The 23,370-nt window shown below is 39.8% G+C and overlaps 1 protein-coding gene across 4 annotated transcripts in view; it reads left to right on the plus strand.

The window, feature by feature from the left end:
- LOC120721729 (protein turtle homolog B-like) overlaps positions 1-23,370 on the plus strand; it is a 155,154-nt gene that overhangs the window by 65,546 nt on the left and 66,238 nt on the right. For 3 of the 4 annotated variants that reach the window (XM_040012240.1, XM_040012247.1, XM_040012255.1), the window contains exons 5-7: positions 2,490-2,607; positions 17,018-17,159; positions 22,345-22,490. In XM_040012240.1, the coding sequence (XP_039868174.1) occupies positions 2,490-2,607; positions 17,018-17,159; positions 22,345-22,490 (406 nt within the window). Of the gene's footprint in view, positions 1-2,489; positions 2,608-17,017; positions 17,165-22,344; positions 22,491-23,370 lie in introns of those variants that run through there. The other variant, XM_040012263.1, reaches the window with a different exon arrangement.

Here is a 23,370-nt window from a genome sequence, read left to right on the forward strand (position 1 = left end):
GCCTCATCATGCAAAGTCTACCAGCAAGGTGCCGACTCGCACAGTTAAATATGTAACAGTTTACTTGTTAGCAAACTGTTGCTTCTTTACACCAGTAGCTGATACGGGGCTACACCATCTTTTAGTTTCAAGTTTTAGTACAATCTGATATTGAATGTTTTTGTAGCTCCACATTTGGTCTCCACCAGTTTTGAGTGAGTGGGGTCTTTCACTTAGCTCAGTTTTCTTAGCATCATATATAAACAAGGAAAAAATACCAAGAGATACTTCCACAGATGTCTAGTCTTGTAGTCTTAATCATCAGAGCAGAATTCAGAAGTCTAGTGAATATTGCAGACGTTATGGTTTTCTCCCACATGTTCTCTTCACTGTGAGTGTTTGTGTGTAGGGGGGCATGGAGCACACAGGCTGAGAGATGGTGAGAAGAGAAGCTAGTGTCACTCAAGTTGATGACATCTCATTAGCCTGCAATAAAAGCTTCCCAACAAGCAAAGATGATCAGAAAGGTTTGATGGCAGGGAGCTTAGTGCTGGCTTGCAGGTCTGCTGGAGAGGAATAACATTTAAAACCTCTCTGGTGAAAGTCTGTTGCTTCCTTGAACGTCTCACATTGGTCACTTAAAAGATGTTTTGAGCTGTAACAGCATCTCGGGTCAGGCTGTTGTGACTTAACTTCTCAGGTTGAATAAATGCGTTTGCAGTCTTTAGATTGAGAGATCTACGTTTGAAATGGCAGCATTCAATTAACAGACAACTCCTCAGCTTGACTCCTTGTTTCCTTACTACTTTCAACAATCAGAGATTATAAGATTCACTGTGTGTTCCAGCACTGGGAGTTTTTCTCAGTAACCATTATTCCATTCACACATAATGTAACAGAACTTTTATTTTCATTTAAAAAGAAGCCTTTTGTGATCGTTTTGTTGCTGTACAGTAATGAATCCTGCAAGAAGAACGGGAATGACTCCCTCAGTTTAGATCAATTATTTAGGTGACTGAGCTTTGTTCACAGGAGAGTTATACATATAAATTTGTCCCTCTCTCAGGCAGCAGCTTTCTCCCAAGTTAGTCACGATACTTTGGGCTGTTATAGACTGATAACAACCGTAAACCATGAGCATGTGCTAACACAAAGATGTGGGAGAGATTTTAATCTGAATAACAATTTGGTTTTGATATGAGTGGCTGCACTCTGATCTGATTTAGGAGAGAAATCTCTGAAGACAGATCTGGATGGTGAGCAGTGCTTTAATTTAACAAAATAAGTGGTAATGTGGTGATGTTTGGGTTTCCACTGTGGAAATGGGCTGTTAGATGAAACTCCCAGGGATGGTTGCGGTTGCCTAGATTTCCAGCAGGTGGAGGGGTGCCAAAAATTAGGATATGCTCTCAACTCAAGTCAGCGATTCAGTAGGTTTTATGCAAGACAGCGACGATCGGGAAAAAATAAAGTCATTTTCCAAAAATGGGTTCTGCAGTTATTGCGTCTGATTTACTGACCTTTTATTTGGTGTTCTGTTATTGCTGAGGTCATTGAGTGTCTGCCCCAAATAAAAAACTTTCACACTGATATTTCTGTCTTCATGTGGGTCCTCAGATGTCTAACTAAGGAAGCACATAAAATGAAACTGTATGTGGTCAGGAACCTGGATATTATAGGAATCATACAGGGATATGGGAATAACAAACATGCAATAAATAACAGGGATTGGTCTGCAAGTAGACATACTACCTGGCAGATGATGTTGATTGCAGGCATTTTTTGTTATAACAAACAACTTGCTGCCCTCTGGCCAGGTCTCATTCAGAAAAGACTTTTCACCTGGAAAAATCATTTTTTTCAGAGAGTGTTTCATTTTTTGTGTTAACCCATGATTCTATTTTTGTTCTTGGTGACTGCTGAAGTTAAAGTTAATTTAGATAGAAGTTCAAATTAACTGCTCAAGTAAGTGCTTGGAGGCATTTGTAAATGGTTGCCAATTAGCAAGACTTGCTTCTATAAGAGGTTTGGCTGTAAAGGGAAATGTTTAACAGCCACACTGCATAACACAACATACTGCTCGAAGGACTTAAACCTAGCAGACCGAGTCAAAATCAAAGGAAGCTACTTTTTGATCTCGAATGGGTCTAACTCCTTGGCACTTTCACAACCAAATTCAAAGACTTTGATTGATTAGTTGCTTTTAACACTTAGGATTGTCTTGTTTCTGTACTGCGATATAGCGCCAAATGACATCAACAGTCGCCTAAAGGCGCTTTATTTCGTAAGGTAGACCCTACAATAGTACTTTCAGAGAAAAACCCAACAATCATATGACCCCCTATGAGCAAGCACTTTGGCGACAGTGGGAGGGAAAAACTCCCTTTTAACAGGAAGAAACCTCCAGCAGAACCAGGCTCAGGGAGGGGGCTCATTACAACAAAACTATTTGTCTTCTGGGTTTTATTCAGTACTGACGTTTAAAGTTACATGTTTGTGTGTGCGCTCAGGTGTCCGATGGGAGTTTGACGGTGCTATCCATCACCCGGGAAGATCGGGGGGCCTACATGTGTCGAGCCTTCAGCCCCCAGGGAGAGGCTATTCACACCACACGGCTGCTAGTACAAGGTAAGGAATTTTAAGGATTTCCAATATTGCATCTTCATTCTGTCCTGTGGTCCTTCCCTTGGTGATTTCATTAGGAGTTATGAAAAGTAGAGATGGACCGATCCGATATTACGTATCGGTATCGGTCCGATACTGACCTAAATTACTGGATCGGATATCGGAGAAAAATAAAAAATGTAATCCGATCCATTAAATATCACGAAAGCACCTCACAAAACTTGCAACACGCCGTAACTCACCTCAGAACGTTAGCACGTCGGAGCAGTATGCATCACGTGATAGAGCGGCTGTGGCATGCGGGACCTGTCGGTGGTCTGGATAGCATTTGGAGCTTCGCTAGCAACCCGGCATTTCATCTCCGACAAAGTTATCCCGAGAGAAGTAAAGCAAGTGTGTAAGTCCATCTCTGAATGTTTGTAAAGCATTCCTACGTTAAGCTTAACAAGCGATATATGGAGCGACTGCCTCTTCTTGCTGCTACTTCAATCGTGAAACTGCTTAACGATCAGCTGATCGGCTTTTCTGTCGCGAGTCCGTCTCTCTGGTTTGTTTTTGGCCCACTTTGCACCAGAAAGAGGAAACCAGCGGCTGAACAACAGCAGCACGTTTAAGCTTGATAAGCTGTTGTTAGAATTTATTTAATATTACTTTCTACTCGAGGATCTTTTTCTATGTAGCTGACGCTGGTAACTGTGCAGGGGCGGATCTAGCAAAGTTTAGCCAGGGGGGCCGATAGGGCATTAACACGGAAAAGGGGGCACAAAGACATACTTTTCTTTCTTATTCTCATTTAAAATGTCTAGCTTTTAATAAATAATTATCTGACACCCAAAGTTTTAATTTGATGTAAAATGAATAGAAGTCCATTACTGTATATAGTAACTATTAAGTCTAATATATATACCCTAGTAAGCTATAGTACTTTTTCCTTTGGGAAGGTACCATCTGTGCAGTCTGCAATTTTGTTGAAGAAAGATGTTGAATCTATTTAATATTTCTTGAAAAATAATTGATTTCTGTGCATTTTTTTTCACACTGCATTAAATTAAGGTTGATTACGTCGATTAAGCATCATGAGGTGGAGCGTGAGGGGTGGTTCCCTATTTTTTATTTATTTATTTTTGTTGTTGCTGGGAGTTGGAACCCTATTAGTTAGGTTGCTTAATATTTACGCTAAGTACTCTTTAAAATACCAGAATAGGGAGGATGGTGTAGGTTTAAGTTTATTAGATTGATCAGTATTGCTGAACTATGAAATATTTTTTTTTGCATACAGGTATAACAGAATAGCTTTAGTGTAGTTGTTGTTTTAAACTTGAGTATGAACTTATACAAAATGCAGCAAGATATTTAAAAAAACAGTTTTGTTGATTAAAAAACACTATATCGGATTCATATCGGTATCGGCAGATATCCAAATTTATGATATCGGTATCGGACATAAAAAAGTGGTATCGTGCCATCTCTAATGAAAAGTAGATGTTTTTTTTGTATTTTACAGTTTTACAGGGAATGTTTTTAAATAGACGAGTCCAAACATCTCACACCAAAATGAAAGTCAGTCATAATTGTTAAACTTGGTAACATTTTAGGATGTGGAAATATTAGAAACATTGTGGCTCCATAGTGTAGTGGTTTACACATTTGTCTAAAAAGATCCCTGATTTAGTCTTGAAAGAAAACACAAATCCCATTTAGGGTTGCGTTCGGAAGGGCATGTGGTGTGAAAATCATCCAAATCACACACGCAGAGCTTCCTGCTGAAGCGACTCTTTGGGAAAAAGGGAGCAGCCAAAAGTAAAAGTCATCAGTATAACATTGAAGTAGATTAGTGGCAGTGGTAACCAATTTACATAAAAGGTCAGATTTGCTTGAGCCGTGTCCTCCCCGGAAAGCAACATTTAGATTATACTTAGATTTGTGGTTTGTCCAACTGCTAATTCAAGTTTCAAGTTCAAGACTAACTAGCACAGTAGGGAAATATGGATTCAGAGCTAAGTGACGTATCAGGACATTCTAAACAACAATGAGTTTTCTCAGCATAGACCAAACCTGACTAGACTCAAGAGAGCAGGTCATGAAGCTCTAAAACACTGGAAATTGGATCAGCTGTGCCTACAGTATTGGGAAGACAAAAGCGAGCACACCATCAGAATACAAATGATAAGGATGTTTGTAGAATTATTACACAAATGTATCTTTTCAGCCAAATTGTTAGGATGGACTTGCCATTGGCGATGAATCATTTTTCAATAAATTTAGAGCCAGATTGAAGTAAAACTTGCAACTTCACACTGACAAACATCTGTTAGCTCTAGCATATTTTAAAAGTTCACTGAGAAGTGTCAGAACAGGATTTATTAGGCAGTATCAGACGTGGGGAATATGCTCCTGCAAGATTGTGATTTGTGATTTTTCCTTTTTTTTTTGAGAGAAAACATCAGTGTCACACTGTGAGACACTTTCAGTCCAAAAGCACACGTCCCCCTCCGTTACCTGTCACACACAGAAACTAAGCACATTGCAAAACCAGCCAAATTTGTTGGTCATTCATCTCAGAGCCTAAACCTCTGCACCATTTTCTATGCAAAACCATCCCCCACAGCAACAGACAGATAACAGCATACCTTCTGAGCTAACAGTGAGTGTCTATTTGGGTATATTAAACATTTGCATGCATTGCTTTTCAGTGCTGTTTATGACACATACTTGCCATGTTGATCCTTTCACAATTTCATTGTCATTCTGGGTTGTTTTCTCCTGTCACTGCATATTAGTAGATCATCACATCGCACAGATAACTATGGTACATATGCTTCTTTTGCTAAAAATAGCACCATTCCATCAGGGAAGCAGGATCAATCCATTTCTGTGGGTATGTGGGGGTAAATGTGGTATCAGCAGGTGGAGTTTGGATGGGCTCCCATAATGGCCAATCACGTCAGCTCCCTTTACTGCCTTTGAAATGCAGCACATGGTTTAATGATGGTCAGTCTATGGCTGCTTTGCTGGAGAAAACTGCTCTGCTCTCATAGATGCAGAGGCACAGCACAAATACATTACGTTGAGAATTTAAAAATATGACTTTGGGGCAGACAGATCTATTATTGAATTTAATTCTCTGTCTGGTTTTAAAGATAAAGTGATATTACTTTATAGAGGCTGGTGTTTTAACTGTGAGTTTGTGATCACGTCAGTGTTTGAATATTGATACATTTCAATGTGTGTAGATTCTACTGGAGAGAGCAGCAACTAAAGAAAGATGAGAATTTCTAGGTTCACTATGTTTAACATGTTGCTTCAGAAATAATCACATAAGTAAATAGCATGTTACCAGATAATATGCAAATATTATAATATCATAATTCAGTTTGCTGACATGAAAACATATCAAATCACTGTGGCACATCCCCTATTGTTTTCACTGGTCTCTAAACATCTGGAAACTGAGGCGAGTTGTTGGACTTTTGGGAAAGGAATGTTGCCCCATTCTTGCGTGATAGAGGATTCTAACTCCTCAACACTCCTGGGTCATCTTTGTCATATTTTTCATTTCACGATGCACAAAAATCGTTCGATTGGTGAGACGTCCGGACTACGGGGAGGTCAGTTTGTACCCTGGCTCTTCCACTACAAATCCATGCTCCTGTAATAGATGAAGTATAGTTTTGCATTGTCTTGCAGAAATATAGGCGGTCTCCCAGAAAAGCTGTCATCTGGATGGGCGTATATATTGCTCTAAAACCTGTCTAAACTTTTCAGCATTGATGGTGCCTTTGCAGTTATGGAAGTTGCTTAATTCACTTATGCACATGTACCTTCATGTACTCGATGCATGGCGTTTGAACTGAGCCCTGATAACAAGCTGGATGGTCCCTCTCCTCTTTTATTCAGGACATTTGGCATGCATGTTCTCCAACAAAAACTCTACATTCCAATTTGTCTGACGAGGTAACTGTTTTTCACTTTGCCTAAGTCCATTTTTAATCGAGTTTGGTTTCTGAAGTTCAAGTTTCTGGATCATGTTCACATACAGGGAGTGCAGAATTATTAGGCAAGTTGTATTTTTGAGGAATAATTTTATTATTGAACAACAACCATGTTCTCAATGAACCCAAAAAACTCATTAATATCAAAGCTGAATGTTTTTGGAAGTAGTTTTTAGTTTGTTTTTAGTTTTAGCTGTTTTAGGGGGATATCTGTGTGTGCAGGTGACTATTACTGTGCATAATTATTAGGCAACTTAACAAAAAACAAATATATACCCATTTCAATTATTTATTTTTACCAGTGACACCAATATAACATCTCCACATTCACAAATATACATTTCTGACATTCAAAAACAAAACAAAAACAAATCAGCGACCAATATAGCCACCTTTCTTTGCAAGGACACTCAAAAGCCTGCCATCCATGGATTCTGTCAGTGTTTTGATGTGTTCACCATCAACATTGCGTGCAGCAGCAACCACAGCCTCCCAGACACTGTTCAGAGAGGTGTACTGTTTTCCCTCCTTGTAAATCTCACATTTGATGATGGACCACAGGTTCTCAATGGGGTTCAGATCAGGTGAACAAGGAGGCCATGTCATTAGTTTTTCTTCTTTTATACCCTTTCTTGCCAGCCACGCTGTGGAGTACTTGGACGCGTGTGATGGAGCATTGTCCTGCATGAAAATCATGTTTTTCTTGAAGGATGCAGACTTCTTCCTGTACCACTGCTTGAAGAAGGTGTCTTCCAGAAACTGGCAGTAGGACTGGGAGTTGAGCTTGACTCCATCCTCAACCTGAAAAGGCCCCACAAGCTCATCTTTGATGATACCAGCCCAAACCAGTACTCCACCTCCACCTTGCTGGCGTCTGAGTGGGACTGGAGCTCTCTGCCCTTTACCGATCCAGCCACGGGCCCATCCATCTGGCCCATCAAGACTCACTCTCATTTCATCAGTCCATAAAACCTTAGAAAAATCAGTCTTGAGATATTTCTTGGCCCAGTCTTGACGTTTCAGCTTGTGTGTCTTGTTCAGTGGTGGTGGTCTTTCAGCCTTTCTTACCTTGGCCATGTCTCTGAGTATTGCACACCTTGTGCTTTTGGGCACTCCAGTGATGTTGCAGCTCTGAAATATGGCCAAACTGGTGGCAAGTGGCATCTTGGCAGCTGCACGCTTGACTTTTCTCAGTTCATGGGCAGTTATTTTGCGCCTTGGTTTTTCCACACGCTTCTTGCGTCCCTGTTGACTATTTTGAATGAAACGCTTGATTGTTCGATGATCACACTTCAGAAGCTTTGCAATTTTGAGACTGCTGCATCCCTCTGCAAGATATCTCACTATTTTTGACTTTTCTGAGCCTGTCAAGTCCTTCTTTTGACCCATTTTGCCAAAGGAAAGGACGTTGCCTAATAATTATGCACACCTGATATAGGGTGTTGATGTCATTAGACCACACCCCTTCTCATTACAGAGATGCACATCACCTAATATGCTTAATTGGTAGTAGGCTTTCGAGCCTATACAGCTTGGAGTAAGACAACATGCATGAAGAGGATGATGTGGACAAAATACTCATTTGCCTAATAATTCTGCTCTCCCTGTATAAGGTCTTCTTTTCATGAAAGACCTTTAACCCTATATTCATGGATGGCACACCAAACTGAGAACACATACAATGATTTCTGGCAGTGTTTCTGATCCCAGGCAGTTATTTCAATCACAGAATCATATATGATCTTAATGCAGTCCTGTCTGAGGACTGCATTAAGATCACAGCCACCCAATTTGCCTTTTTTGCAAATCATTGAATTCTCTTCTATGGACATTTTACAAAGCATTCCAGCATTTTTGGAATTGGAGGATATTTTTCTTCTGTTAATGGTTTTCAGCACTGAAAAATTTGAGATGAAAGTACAAAGTATTTTAATGCATAATCCTTCAAAAAAGTAGACTTTTTTGGTAACTGCTACTTTTTCAGCTAATTAGCTTTAGTAGCTGGCTACAAAGGTCGATAGAACTGCATCCCTGCATTGCAATATGGCTTTAATATTTAGACGAAGTAGGTTTAAGCCATGGCTGGAAACTTGAATACCCAAGCAGAACATGAGTAATGATACTCCTGATACTCAACTGTTGATATATACTGAGCACTTGGAAAGCGTGTCTTCTGCCCACCTTTTTGTGCAAACTCACTGACATAACACAAACATGAACTATAGCATACATACATCCACAGACGACTTCTCTCCAACCCACAGGACTGAAAGTATCAGTTGTGAATGTTTATGTAACAGACACCCCTGACTTCCCACCCAACCCAACCAAGGGCCCGCGCCCATGCCCTAAAAGTTCACAGCTGTTTTAGGTATTTTGATGTTAAGGTCAAACAGTGACATCTAAATTTGCATTTTGCTGAGATAATTGAGCAGTATCATGCTGCAGGATTAGCAGACATTTTTCTATTCACTGAGACATGCTGCTAGCATTGCTAATAATGTAAAAGTTTGCCCTAATTTAAAATGTGTTCATCTAAATCGGTCTTCTGCCTGGTGTAAAACAGTCACAACCTTTTTGATAGCAGCTGGCTGCTCCCTCAAGCATGCTATCACTTTCATATGAACACACCAGGCTGAGCAGAATTTAAATAGTGTATGATGCAGCAGTGTGTTTAGGAGTGAGACTAGAAAGACAATGCTTAAATTAGTTCAGGGACGTCTTACAAGTACATGGTACATCAGGAGCATGTGAGCTGAGATAAAGAAATAAGAATGAGTGGATGCTTTTTTTTGACTCATGCTCTAAATTAAATGTCAACTTCTGTATCTAAAGCAATTCGTCTGTCTCAGTCCAGGCTCCACCACAAAATCATCAAATATAAACCAAAGGAATCAGTAATTGTCTCTGATGTCTTCCATCACACACACGTCACTTCTCAATGTCGCTGGTATTTTTCTTCTGGAAATGAAAAGTAAATATCCTTTAAATGTGTGACTTTGCAGCAATTTCAGAGGTGATTTGTCTGACCAAAGAGGAAAAATTAATAACACTCTAACCACAGCATCCCAGGTCATATAAGTTAAAGATCACTTCCCAACAGTTGAATGGACATGATCTGACCACTACCGAACTGAGGAAATTGAAACTTGATCTCTAATTGAACCATTTTCATTGACTACACACACAGGGAGTGAAGAAAATGAGTGAAGAAGAAATGCTTATTGCAACATAGGAAGCCCCCAACAGCCTAGACCTATTGCAGAGTAACTAAAGGAGGATTCAGATTCACCTGGTCCAGCCCTAACTATATGCTTTATCAAAAAGGAAGGTTTTAAGCCTAATCTTAAAAGTAGAGTGAGCGTGCCTCTCTAATCCAAATTGGGAGCTGGTTCTGCAGTAGAGCAACCTCATGCTGAAGGCTTTGCTTCCCATTCTACTTTTAAAAACTCTGGGAACAACAAGTAAGCCAAAGTATTCTGTTAGGATAATAAGGCACTATGATGATGTGACGATATGACTGATTATTGAAGATTTTGTATGCGTTTTAAATCCAATTCTGGATTTAACAAGAAGCAACTAAACAGAAGTTACAATGTCCCAATTGGTTCTCTTGCTGCAGAATTCTGGGTCAGTTGAAGAGTTTTCAGGGATCCTTTAGAACAATCTAATACGAAATTATACTAGTTCAGTCTCAAAGTAATAATTGCATAAACTAGCTTTCCAGCATCACTCTGAAAAATGATGTTTCTACTTTTAGCCATATGTTGGAAAGAAATGGAGGTAGTCCTGCATATTTGCTTATTGTGCATGTTGAACTACTCCAGGATTCTTCATAATATTACTGGAGGCCTTGGCTTCATGCTGTTCTAATTCACTTCCCACAAAGCTAAACCTATATCATTATTAACAGCCTATATATGAGCCAGTATACTTGGCTTGTGAGTAACCTGTTGATGGCATAGGCCCTACTACACCAACAACTCGTTTACCTTTCCAGTTGATTTTTCCCCCACTAGAGACCCCAGCGACTGTAGTAAAATGTATTCCAGGGACCAAAAAACACAAAAAAAAAACAAAAAACAAGTATATTTGAAACTGCTGGATAGGGATAGCATAGATTTGATAAGACTGGAATTCAAATCGGAATTCAAATCATAAGGGAACCTCTTAGTTCCCTTATAGCCTCTGACGGTGAAGTCATCTCTGTGCTCTGAATGTTCAGTGTCATTCATCCCAATATTTTACTATAGAGAACACACTGTTGATATTAAATGAATTGTGCTGCAGTGGCTTGAATTGTATCTACCTGATAAGATTCAAATTTGTGCATGTAAGTGTCTTCTTCATATACTAAACTCAGTTGTGGAGTTCCACAGGGTTCTATAGTTGGACCAATACTTTTTACATTATACTACCCTTAGGCAATATTAACAGAAATCACTGCATATGTTTTCATTGTTATGCTGATGATACACATCGTTATTTATCTATGAAGCCAGATCTCACCCCAACCGGTCACAGCAGATGGCCCCGCCCCTCCCTGAACCTGGTTCTGCTGGAGGTTTCTTCCTGTTAAAAGGGAGTTTTTCCTTCCCACTGTCGCCAAAGTGCTTGCTCATAGGGGGTCATATGATTGTTGGGTTTTTCTCTATATCTATGAAGCGCCTGGAGGCGACTTTTGTTGTGATTTGGCGCTATATAAATAAAATTGAATGGTAAATGGCCTGTATTTATATAGCGCTTTATTAGTCCCTAAGGACCCCAAAGCGCTTTACATATCCAGTCATCCACCCATTCACACACACGTGATGGCAAGCTACATTGTAGCCACAGCCACCCTGGGGAGCACTGACAGAGGCGAGGCTGCCGGACACTGGCGCCACCGGGCCCTCTGACCACCACCAGTAGGCAACGGGTGACGTGTCTTGCCCAAGGACACAACAACCAAGACTGTCCAAGCCGGGGCTCGAACCGGCAACCTTCCGATTACAAGACGAACTCCCAACTCTTGAGCCACGATCGCCCATCGAATAGATGACCCAAATCATCTTAAAGGCATTAAAGGCATGAAGGAGTGGATGAACTCTAATTTCCTACTTCTGATGTCAGAGGCTAATGTACCTGGTCCCCAAAATGATAAAAAACATACTTATTCTGAATGTTACTACCTTTATGCAAATCTTTCTTTAAGGTGTTTATTTTTCTTTTTTTGACTTATAGATCAACATATAAGTGCACAGGTGTGGTCAGAGATCTGTAAACATAACTGTACAAAACATACAAATAGAATTATTTCACAGTTACTATGATATTATGATTTGTGCATTATTGACACAGCTCTCACCAATACAGCGTTCTTGTGACAGTCCTACTTTGGACCCGAAGATCCCAGATGGTTTTGTGTAACAAATTATCTGAACAAAGAAAAGGACAAAGAAAAAGCACAAATATTGAACAGTGAACAGGATATTACTGATAAGTTTCTCATGGGCCCCTATGAGAAACTAGACTTTTTTTATCAAGTGCACTATGTTACGTTGCAACAATTGTTGTGTATTTCTCATGAAAGGTTGTATAGACATTCAAGTTCATTTAATGAACAACTATAATGACTTTTCTAAACTTTATAGAATTCTTAGTTTCTGAATTGGCAGACTGCATAAAAAGTTAGCAAAATAAAATATGCAGAACTATCTGCTATGATGACCCCTTATGACTAACTGAACAACTGAATATATGTGTTTTACATTATAGAATTTTTAGTTCCTGAATAAATTTTATGGTATGAAATAGTAACAATTATATGCTAACTGATGAAGGTATGTTTGTGGTTTCTAAAACATCAGAAAAGGACCCTGACTTCTGTAATTGTTCAGATTAACTCCTCTCAGTGTGACTTTACAGATGGAAATGAGTGGCTCCCAGACAACATTATATTATCTTGTTTTTAATATTTTTTACTGACCTCATGCGTTCATCAAATTTGTTGGATGAAATCGCTTTTCTCACCTCATATGGTGGTTGTTAGTAGTTTTTATTTATCACAAAACAGGCAGGCACAATGTTCACAGAGATCACGTTTCTCTTTGTGACTAAGCACCAAAACACGGGCCGAGTGATTGTTTGACCCATCCTGTATAATTTATGGTAGAGATGGATTAATAGAAGCCCTCCTGGAAAGCCACTGAGCAGCAGATCAGCTAAAAGACTCCTGTGCCAACAAATCTCCAGCACTCAGCTGGTTCCAAATAGGGCGTGTTGGCACCCACACAAACAGACACTCACTCACACACCCCCACTCAAACACCAACAACACAGTGAGCCAGCACAGGCCTAATCGTGGTTGTCCTGCTAAGGGCCTGGCAGATGGAAATGCTGTGCCTGTTAAAGGATCAGGCTGTGGGCTACAGATCAGAACTAACATATGAGACTAGCAGTTTTAAGTTGCGACACTGGCTCTGAGTGTGTCTGTGTGTTTGCGTGTGTGTGCGCATGTTGGTGATATTCTTTAAAGTCCATCCTTGAATGAAGCCAAGTTATGAACAAAGTGGAAATTCATTCGTAAGTGTGTGTGTATACGTGCATCATTAGGAGAAAGTCAAAGGTTATTCCAAAGCAGCTGTTATAGTGTAGATGGTGGGGTGGGGTGGGGGCTCCTTTGTCTGTATTTGATGGTCTGTGTAATATTAGTAGGTTGATTTTAGGGTTTTCATATTACAGGGATTTCAAAGAGAAGGGTTAATTTGCTGGCAAGGTACTGTTCTGTTTCTTCAGCTCTGTCAGCCACTGTCTGTACTCTTTGCAATATAAAGCGCACCTATCAAATGAAATTAATATACTATTATTATGATTGCATTATGCTGCATTATACTATGAATGTGTTACTAAACGTAAAGTTATATATAAACAATAAATAGTATTTTCCAGCAAGCAATAGCTCATACTGCTGAAGCTTACAGATCCAATAGAAATGGTTGAAAGAGTCCTTACAGTGCATGTGAAGTTAACATCTGTAACCATAAAGACTGATAACAAATAATACATGAATAATTTTTCAGCTGAAATAAAAATACATGTTTTACTAAGTATAATGGTGTGTAAAGTAATTCTGCCAAACTACAGGTCGGTTCATGTGTCAGCTTCTCTTTTCTAGAGAAAATAAATAATTTAATTCAGTTTCATTTTTATAACGTCAAATCACATGAACAGTCGCCTTGAGGCGTTTCATGTTGTAAGGTATATAGGTATATAATAATAACTACAATAATGAAGAAGTAGTTTTACTGCAGGTTTTACAATCCCTCATAAACACAAAATAAACTCCATTATTCTGATTCTTTGTGACAGATTTCCAGTTCATTGGGAAACTATGTCAATTAGCTGTTTTGTTTTGCATGAATAAAAAACATAATTAGCCCTGCGTATTGTGGCTCATCAGCAAATAAAGGTGCTCACGTGGGACTGCTGGCAAGTTTCTTTCATTACTCCATTAACCTTTAGTAAATTCTTTGTATCTATGTAGTTATTTAAAGAGAAAATTCTCTTCAGCATTCAATTCAGTTGACTTCAGCTTTTTGTCACTTCAGACAAAGTCGACATATTTAAATGAGGTCTTCTACATTAAATGACCCCAGACTTTTTACATTTACATCACATCTTGTTTTGAGTAATATTGTCACATTTTTAAGGACTCATAATAATAAATAACAAATCCTACTGCCTACTCCACACCACTACTACTACTACTATCTAGCAGAAAGCAGTAAATACTGTATTTGCAGATAAAACAGTGTGATTATAGATCTGGTTATGGTCAGAGGGAGGAAATGATTGCAAATTGCAGTGTGACTACATCCATGCTTGCAACGAGGATCCATCTGGCACAGCAAGGATCACTCAATAAATTTTCATAATCCTTTACTGAGTGCAAAATAAGTATGTGACATGGCTCTGAGGTCTGCAGTGACATTAAGAATTCAGAGTAGAGGTGGTGGTGTTAATCCATGCATTAGAGTCTACGGCCAGAAATGTCCCAATTTGACCCCAAACCAGCGCATGCCAACTAATTCCTACATAATCAATATTTATTCTGTAGACATATGATATATGATTCATGCTTTGTGGTTTTAAGTGCCAGTTAAAAAACTGTAACTGTAGCCTTGGTCAATCCTTAAGTCTTTAATGTGTCTGATGCACATGTTAAATCATCATTACATAAATGCCTATTTCTATATTTCAGCATGACAACTCACAATTCAGTGGACAGGAATGGAATTTTCAGATGTGAAATGTCCTTGATGAGGGTCTCGTGACATTAAAAAGTCAGCTGGGAACAGATTTGAGTTGACACATAATTAGTTTGTATTAATTTCAGCATTTTACTGGTAGCTTCCTTGAAAATGCATTGCGGCTGCTGCCACACCAATTAATTTTCACGAGGAGCAGAACAAGGTGAACTGCTTTTGGTCACAAATTGAACCTGCCTAATTCATTAAGTCGCATGAATGTTTCTCCCACTGTCTGGTGTGAGAATTCAGAAGAGGACAGTTTGTCCAGCCACAGTGAGAAAGTATTTCTGATGAACTAACAACCCAAACCGTGCTTCCCAGACCGTTTTTCTTTGAACCTTAAAAAAAGGCTTACACATTAGAGGTATATTTAACAAAGACAAGACCAACTGTACACTCCTTAAGGAGAAAGAAACTTTTCTATATCCAACAACAAAAAGTTACTCAGTGTGTAGAAAACATGTCTAACTGCGTGTATCAGGACTGGGATGGAAGTGCTTCAAAACTTCCCTTAGAATTCTCCAGTTTTTATGTTTTCAGTATCAAACTGCACGCAGTCATGAGCCAAATACAGCCATATGCACACAACAGAAGTAACTCTTAATAGCAAAATCGTCTAATTTAACTTTGCAAAAAGTAACAACTTGTCATCCCAAAAGGTTGATTCTTTCTATCTGGACCTAGCGTGGAAAGCGAAGAAATCATCACTTATCCAAGTGACTTCTTCAGTCTCAGCTGACTGCAGGTTTCCCCAACTTTATAAACAGTACATTTGCATAATGACTGAAACCAACCCACTGAATGAACAAAGGGCTGTGAGGTCAGTTCCTTGATCATTAATATATAAATTGTCACGACCATTAATCAACGACCACTGATCAAAACCCATTGAAACGTTTCTCCCACTGAGAACGTCCAGAATGAACAGAATCAACCTTTTGGGATTTACCTACCTGGATAATTAAGCAAGCATCAAGACAACAAATTGTCATATTTTTGCATTTACCAGAACCAGGGAGCAGACTCAGACCACAGTTAAGAGGTTCAAAAGATTTATTCACAGAACAGAAAAGATTAACGATACGCAAGTGTAATGGGGAACTGGGAATGGTGCTGTCAGACAAACTCTGGAGGTTTATGAAAGTAGGGAAATAGATAGCGAAACTGCAACTGCAGTTGATCTGTGGATTTAAAATTTTCAAACTGTGGAAAACCAAGAATTATGGGAGGGTGAGAGAAAAACAAAAAACGAGTTCTAGGGCGAGCAAAGAGATTCCCAAATGTTGACTGAATTGCTCATCCATCGAGCAGGTCCATGGTTGCCAGTGCAGTCTAGAGATCCCTTCCCAGGCGCTTAAATCCTAATTCCTACCTTGCCTCAGGTGACCTCAATAGGTCACATGATGGGGTAGGGCAAGGTCCTACAGTCGCTTCACCCTTTAGCCCTGGTGATGGTAATGACCCACCACTGGCTCATCTTACATGTTCAGTGGGTCAGTGAACCTCAGGAGTAACTCCAAAGAGAACAACCCACACTAGGGGTTAAATACCCGGGACTCCCTATGATTTGTTTGAAGGACTGAAGAAGCCTCTCGGGTGATAGATGAAACAGCTACACTAACCTAAAAGGTCCAGTTGGCTTTTTTAAAATTCTCTGAACTGAACCCGTCAGCAGCTGGCTGCATCATCAGTGTTTTGAAAGTGACCAGTCACATTTGGACCTTCTAAAGGTTAGACTGATTTCTGTGACCAGAATGATCAGAATTTAGCTTTGAGAGCAGAGTTGCCTGTGAGTGCATGATGCAGCGCACACCAAGCACAGAACCTTGCATGTGTGATGGCTGTTTTGTTATCCAGTTATCCAAGTTGTTACTTACATCACTCCATAAATAATTCTCATTCTCATTCTTAAATAATTTCTAATAAAAGCATATTTAATACGAGCATCCGGTGAGCCGCACCACAGCATTAGTGGTTCTGTTGTTTCATCTTTTAAATTTCAGATTTCATTCTAGAAAAACAGATGTCCTGTCAAGCAAAATATCATATATGATAAATGTTTATTAGAGCTGCCAATGAAAATATTTAGCCTTGTGTTTGTTTAACTGATTCTGTGTGTTTACCCACCAGGCCCTCCGTTTATTATATCACCACCGGAGAACATTACAGTGAACATCTCACAGGACGCCTTCTTCACCTGCCAGGCAGAGGCCTACCCTCGCAACCTAACCTACACATGGTTCTGGGAAGAGGACAACGTCTTCTTCAAGAAGTAAAGTTATGATCGGGTTCATTACTGTTTGCTCTATCACTCACCTACTTGTACAGTCTGTGCTGTGTTGTTGTTGTGGTGATATTCAGCACAACAACTTCTTAAATTGACTTGCAACAGACTCATTGTCACCTCTCAGTCGTAAAAGGCCAACGCTGTGTCACCTTGCCGGGCAGGCGGGCAGTATAGATAGCCGAGTTTGTGAATACAATAAATCGTAGGCCATGTAGAATTTTGAAATTCATAACATAGGTGCATATAATCTCAGATGAGTTTAAAACTTAGTGACCTTGAGCTAACAGTCAAGGTCAGAGGTCAAGTTTTCTGAAAATATTGTGAATCCAGAATTTTCACATTCATGCCATAGGTGCATCTACCAGCCATCAAGAGTTGTGTATGGAGGTGTCTAAGTTAGATGAAAAGGTAGAAGTAATAGATGGTCAAAAGCTAGCATGAAAGTTAGAGAGGAAATACCTCCTTTTTTTAACTGAGCAGCTAAACACGTCCGCATCTTTGAGCAGAATTTAACGTGACTTTTTAACTACGCTCTTCCCAAAGATAACCCTTTAAGATTAGGAGATTTAAGGTTTTAGGCATTAGACATGAAAATATTTGATACCTTTGCATTGCAGAACTAAAACCCCTTACTCTATGCTCAGTGGATAAATAATGAATAACTACCAAAACAACAGGCTAGTGTTTTCTCATGTCACGCTTGTACATGACAGCTTTCACAACATAGCAGCAGAATTCTTCAATAATTGATGAAACTGATTATTTATTAAGAGATTTACTCAGAGGCGAGTGTGCCTTGTGCCTGTAATTAAACAAGGCTTCAATGACGAAGTAAGTTTTACAATCCAGCAGCATTTTAGCTTGTGAGAAGGCTGAGCGCTTGTCTTTCACATCGTTAAACTTTTGAACTCGCTGCTGTTTTCTAACAGTATTGTCACTTCCTGCGGTGCATTAGATTATAGATAGATAGATATTACTGCTCCAGCACTTATTTTTGTAACTGCCTTCTCACACCATAAAAATTCATTGTTGTGAAATTCAGAAAAGTTTGTATTTTATGTCCAACAGCTTTAGTTTTAAGACACCCATGACTCATGCAAATATTTTTATTTATTTCTATAACTACGTGTACAGATCATTAACCTCTTAGGACCTGGCGTCCACATATGTGGACATCACATTTTGGGTTATTTAGACCAAAATACTAAATTTTGCTCTACAAGGCCCTGATATCCACTTACGAGGACATTATACTGCTACTGTTCTATCAAAATTTTAAACGAATATCCTCATATGTGGCTCTGATTTTTCATAAAAACAAAAATAAGGTAAAAAAAAAATCTGCTAATTCTTTGTTTTTACATTCATCGGGCCCCAATGTGCCCAAATATCAAAGAGAAATTAAAATTGCATGCCGTGGAAGAGTTCGGGTTTTAGGAGGTTAAAGGAAAAAAAGTATATGAGAAAACTTACATGAGTATACAGACAGACGTATCTGTGGCCAAAGGTTCATTTTAGATTGCTTGAAGTTAAGTCAGGTTTATAATTCACATTCCCACTTGCATCACATTACATCAAAACTGCTTTAGTGCACTGTTTTTGAAGAAGACAGAGTTTACAGGGGTAAAGGCAGTACTATTACCATTAAAAGCCTGATCACATTTTTCAGTTTTCTGACGTAGTGTGGAGCCTTCCTTATTTTTCCGAGGAATTATAGGTTAAGACTAAAACAAGTCTCCTCATTTGCTGTTGAAAAGTTATTTAACACTTTGAAGATAGTACCCTAACCTTATTCAGTCAGAATATGGGTTTTTAGCTTTTCTCCGCAAGTCTTTGCAATCAGAATAGGAGAAAATAGACATTTGAACTAATGTGAATACAAAAACTCTTATTTACATAGAAATCCTTGTTAGAAATAGAAATAAAAAATTGACAAGTGCAGCTGATAGTGTGTTCTCTAATGGTGTTTGTCACAAACAGCATTACAGGTTAAAAAAAAAAGAGTATTGCAAATCTGTACAAACCATAAGACTTCTGCAACAATTTCCTTTTGACAGGCAGGACCAAAGTAATGATGTTCAGCCATAATACACAATGCCAAGAAGAAAACTACACACAGCACATCGGTTACTATCTGTAAGCATGGTGGTGGAGATTGTTGATTTGGGCCTGTTTTGTTTAGCCACAGTTTTGCGTGATGATATCTTACAGTCACTGAGTTGACTAGAATAAACTCTGTGTACCAAAGTATTCTGGAATCAAATGATAAGACATGCAAAAAATGTTTGTTTCCATTTTTAATTTGGACACAAGAGCTTTTACAAATGCAATATCAAGTTTTACTTTAAAAGCTTTATGCTTTATGTTTTTATAGCCCAGAAGTTGGATAACCAAAAGCAGAATGACATTTAAATCTACCTTGTTGGTTTCTTTCCTGTCCCATCCTGTCATGTACTGTGTGTGGAAGGCAGGATTGGACCCAAACACAGTCCCACAGACAAGATTTAAACACAAAAAACCTCAGCATTATTGCTGGAACAAGTTAATACAGAACTGAACTGTAAAACCTAGGAACGAACTATGAACAGAACACAGTGTGAGGGAGATTACGACGACGAGCATAGGAAGACGCAGACACCAAATACAAGAGGAAACACGGCTGGCACTAATTACACTGACGAAACGGGGAAGAGCAAAACAGAACACACACCGATGAGAGACTATCAAAGCAAAACAGGAAGAACGCAGACTGAGTAGGACAGGGGTGTCCAACTCCAGGCCTCAAGGTCAGTGTCCTGCAGGTTTTAGAAATCCTCCTGGGTCAGCACACCTGAATCAAATGATTAGTTCATTACCAGGCCTCTGGAAAACTTCAAGACATGTTGAGGAGGTCATTTAGCCATTTAAATCAAGGAGCAAGGACACGTCTAAAACCTGCAGGACACCGGCCCTTGAGGCCTGGAGTTGGACACCCCTGGACTGTGGGAACAGACAGATGCATATGAAGACTGACTGGGGAGGAATCACAAAGGCAAACCAAGACTAGAAATACAGAATAAACACAGGATATAATCATACTGGGCAAAGAAATATAAAATACACAGAGAACCTAATAAATAAAAAAGACTCAAAGAACCAAAAGACAAGAAACTCAAAATGCTGGGTGAGAATAACCCAGGACTGTGATACATCCTGTATTTTCCCACTCTCTCTTTCTCCTCCCTCCTCTTTTTTCCACCTTTAATGTCTAATAGAAGCAAAACAGCTGAAAATTGAAAAAAAAAAAACACCCTCCAAACACCTTTTGGATGACAAAAAGGATTATGGTTGGATGAAGGGGCAGCTGAGAAATCTGCAGCACTGTGTCTGACGCTAAGCTAAGCATGAACCCGGACCTCTGTGATCCCCTTCTTCCCTTCTGGCACAGAGTTACAAACTGAATGGTTTATAGAGTTTTTGTCTGAAATATACGATGTGGTACTGGCATCAATAAATCCCTCAACCTCACACTTAAATTATTTTGTGCTGTAGGGTAGTAAGTAACAAGCATGGGGAAGTACATGCTCCTGTGATTTCCAGCTACCTTTGAAGCCTGTAGACTTATAGTTCCTCTGCAACCAGCTGTGAATCATGACTCAAGCTACATGTTACACACAAGTCAAAGTTACATATCCTCTAGGAAATAAGCAAAAAAGAGCAAGTTAAATATAGAGGTTAAATACAGGGGTCTTATATCATCAATGAATGACCAACATATATGTGTATCTGTCAATAATGTCATTGACTAACGTTCCTCAACTGGCGTGTAAAGCTTCAGTGTGGAAGATTGCTACAGTGGACTAACTACTACAGTAGCCACGACTTCTGAGAGACAAGCTGGAGCTATCGGGAGTGGACCACCACATGTCCCACTGGATACTGGACTACCTCACAGAACATCCACAGTATGTGAGGTCACATAGCTGTGTCTCTGATATGCTGGTCTGCAGTACGGGGGCCCCACAGGGAACTGTGCTGGCACCGTTCCTCTTCACCCTCTACACTGCAGACTTCTCCATCAACTCCCCACGCTGCCACCTACAGAAGTTCTCTGACGACTCTGCCATAGTCGGCCTCATCACAGGTGAGGAGGACTCAGAGTACAGACAGTGGACTCTGGACTTTGTAGACTGGTGTCAGCAGAACCACCTGCTGATCAACGCCGGGAAAACGAAGGAGTTGGTGGTGGACTTCCGGAGACGCAGACCCACCACACTGACACCGGTGAACATCCAGGGAGTGGATATTGAGATAGTGGACTCTTATAGGTACCTGGGTGGTCACCTGAATAATAAACTGGACTGGAGCCACAACACCGATGAACTTTACAGGAAGGGTCAGAGCAGACTCTACCTGCTGAGGCGGCTGAGGTCATTTGGAGTCCAGGGAGCGCTTTTAAAGACCTTCTATGACTCTGTGGTGGCATCTGTCATTTTTTACAGTGTTGTATGTTGGAGCAGCAGTTTATCAGCAGCTGAGAGGAAGAGGTTGGATAAACTCATCAGGAAGGCCAGCTCTGTTCTGGGGTGCACCCTGGACCCAGTGCAGGTGGTGGAAGACAGAAGGACTCTGGCCAAAATAACATCTCTGATGGACAGAGTCTCCCACCCCATGCATGTAAATGTTGCTGAACTGCAGAGCTCCTTCAGTGACAGACTGCTGCATCCTCGATGCATGAAGGAGCGTTTCCGCAGGTCCTTCCTCCCTGCAGCTGTCAGACTGTACAATCAACACTGCTCCCAACAATCATAGATGTTTACATCTGCGCTGTAACTGTAATAATTTAATCAACCGATTCGCACTACAACCTGGGTTTGCCTCTTATCTGTAGTTAATTTTATTTAATTTAATAACTGTACAGTACTCTGTTTATAGTAACTATTGTCCTTAATGTAAATATGTTTGTATATGTGTCTTTCTGGCTGCTGTTACAACCAAATTTCCCCTTGTGGGACAATTAAAGGATTATTCTATTCTATTCTATTCTATTCTATTCTATTCTATTAACTGAGTCTTATGTTGGACCAGAACCTGGATTATAGTGAAATGCCAGCCCTCTTTTGTAGTCAGATGACCTAATGTCAGATAAAGCATGGCTGACTGATCATTTCCCTTTTCTTCATCTTTACAGTGACCTAAAGCGCAGAGTCAGTATTCTCATAGACGGCTCCCTAATAATTGCCCACGTCAAGCCAGAAGATGCTGGGAAATACACGTGTGCTCCAAGCAACAGCCTGGGCCGACCACCGACTGCCTCTGCCTACCTAACAGTGCAATGTGAGTGCCCTGTCTCTCTCTTTTTTACTTTCTACATAGCAGTGGTGTGTGCTCTAGTCTGAGGTGCTGTTAAATGAACATTTCTGCAGCAGGATGAAATCTTGCTTATCCTTTCCTGGGGCAGCACCCATGAGAGACAGTTTCATCACAGCTTTTGATGGTTGTTGCAACCTTTTCTGCATTTTGCAGAAGCTTTCAACTGCATTTAATAAAAATTTTACACACTGAATGACTTTCATGTCTTAACTCTTTCAGTCAATATGATCCATATCCCAGGTTCAGTGTGTATTTATAATAAAGTATTATTTTCCTTGATATCCGCTGTATCACCTTGCTGGCACCTATGGGCAATTTAGAATCACCAGTTAACCTAACTCCTCTAACTGCATGCTTTTGGGGTGTGGGAGGAAGCCTTTCTGTGTGTACAGTAGTCTGCATGCTCTCCCTGGCCAGCTAGCATCCAGTCTAACTCGGGACCTTTTTGCTGTGGGGTAATAAGGCCAACCACCACACATACTGCCTGAGCTTATAATGAGATGTTGTTTTTATCACCAGCTTGCTGTCAGCTTTCTGCAGATACAGTAGAAGGATTACATGTTCAATCAGGAATAAAAGACTGAGTTTATGTCCATTTGATTGCATTAGAGCTCTGACTTCAGTTCAGGAGACGAGGCTTCAGGTAAAGAGGGAGAGAATGAGAAGGAGATGAGCGAGGTGAGATCAGTGATAGTGGAGTCAGATGAAGAAGAGGAGAACAAGAAAAGGAAAACGTTATGATATAAATGTAGTTTTGGCTGATTAACTTCTTGTTATTGATTATCATGACTTGAATATAACTAATAGTTATAGTGATTAACAGCATTTACTAGGTTGAACAACA

This window comes from Simochromis diagramma, unplaced genomic scaffold (assembly GCF_900408965.1).
Source record: "Simochromis diagramma unplaced genomic scaffold, fSimDia1.1 OVJJ01000123.1, whole genome shotgun sequence".
In the NCBI taxonomy this organism is placed as follows: domain Eukaryota; kingdom Metazoa; phylum Chordata; class Actinopteri; order Cichliformes; family Cichlidae; genus Simochromis; species Simochromis diagramma.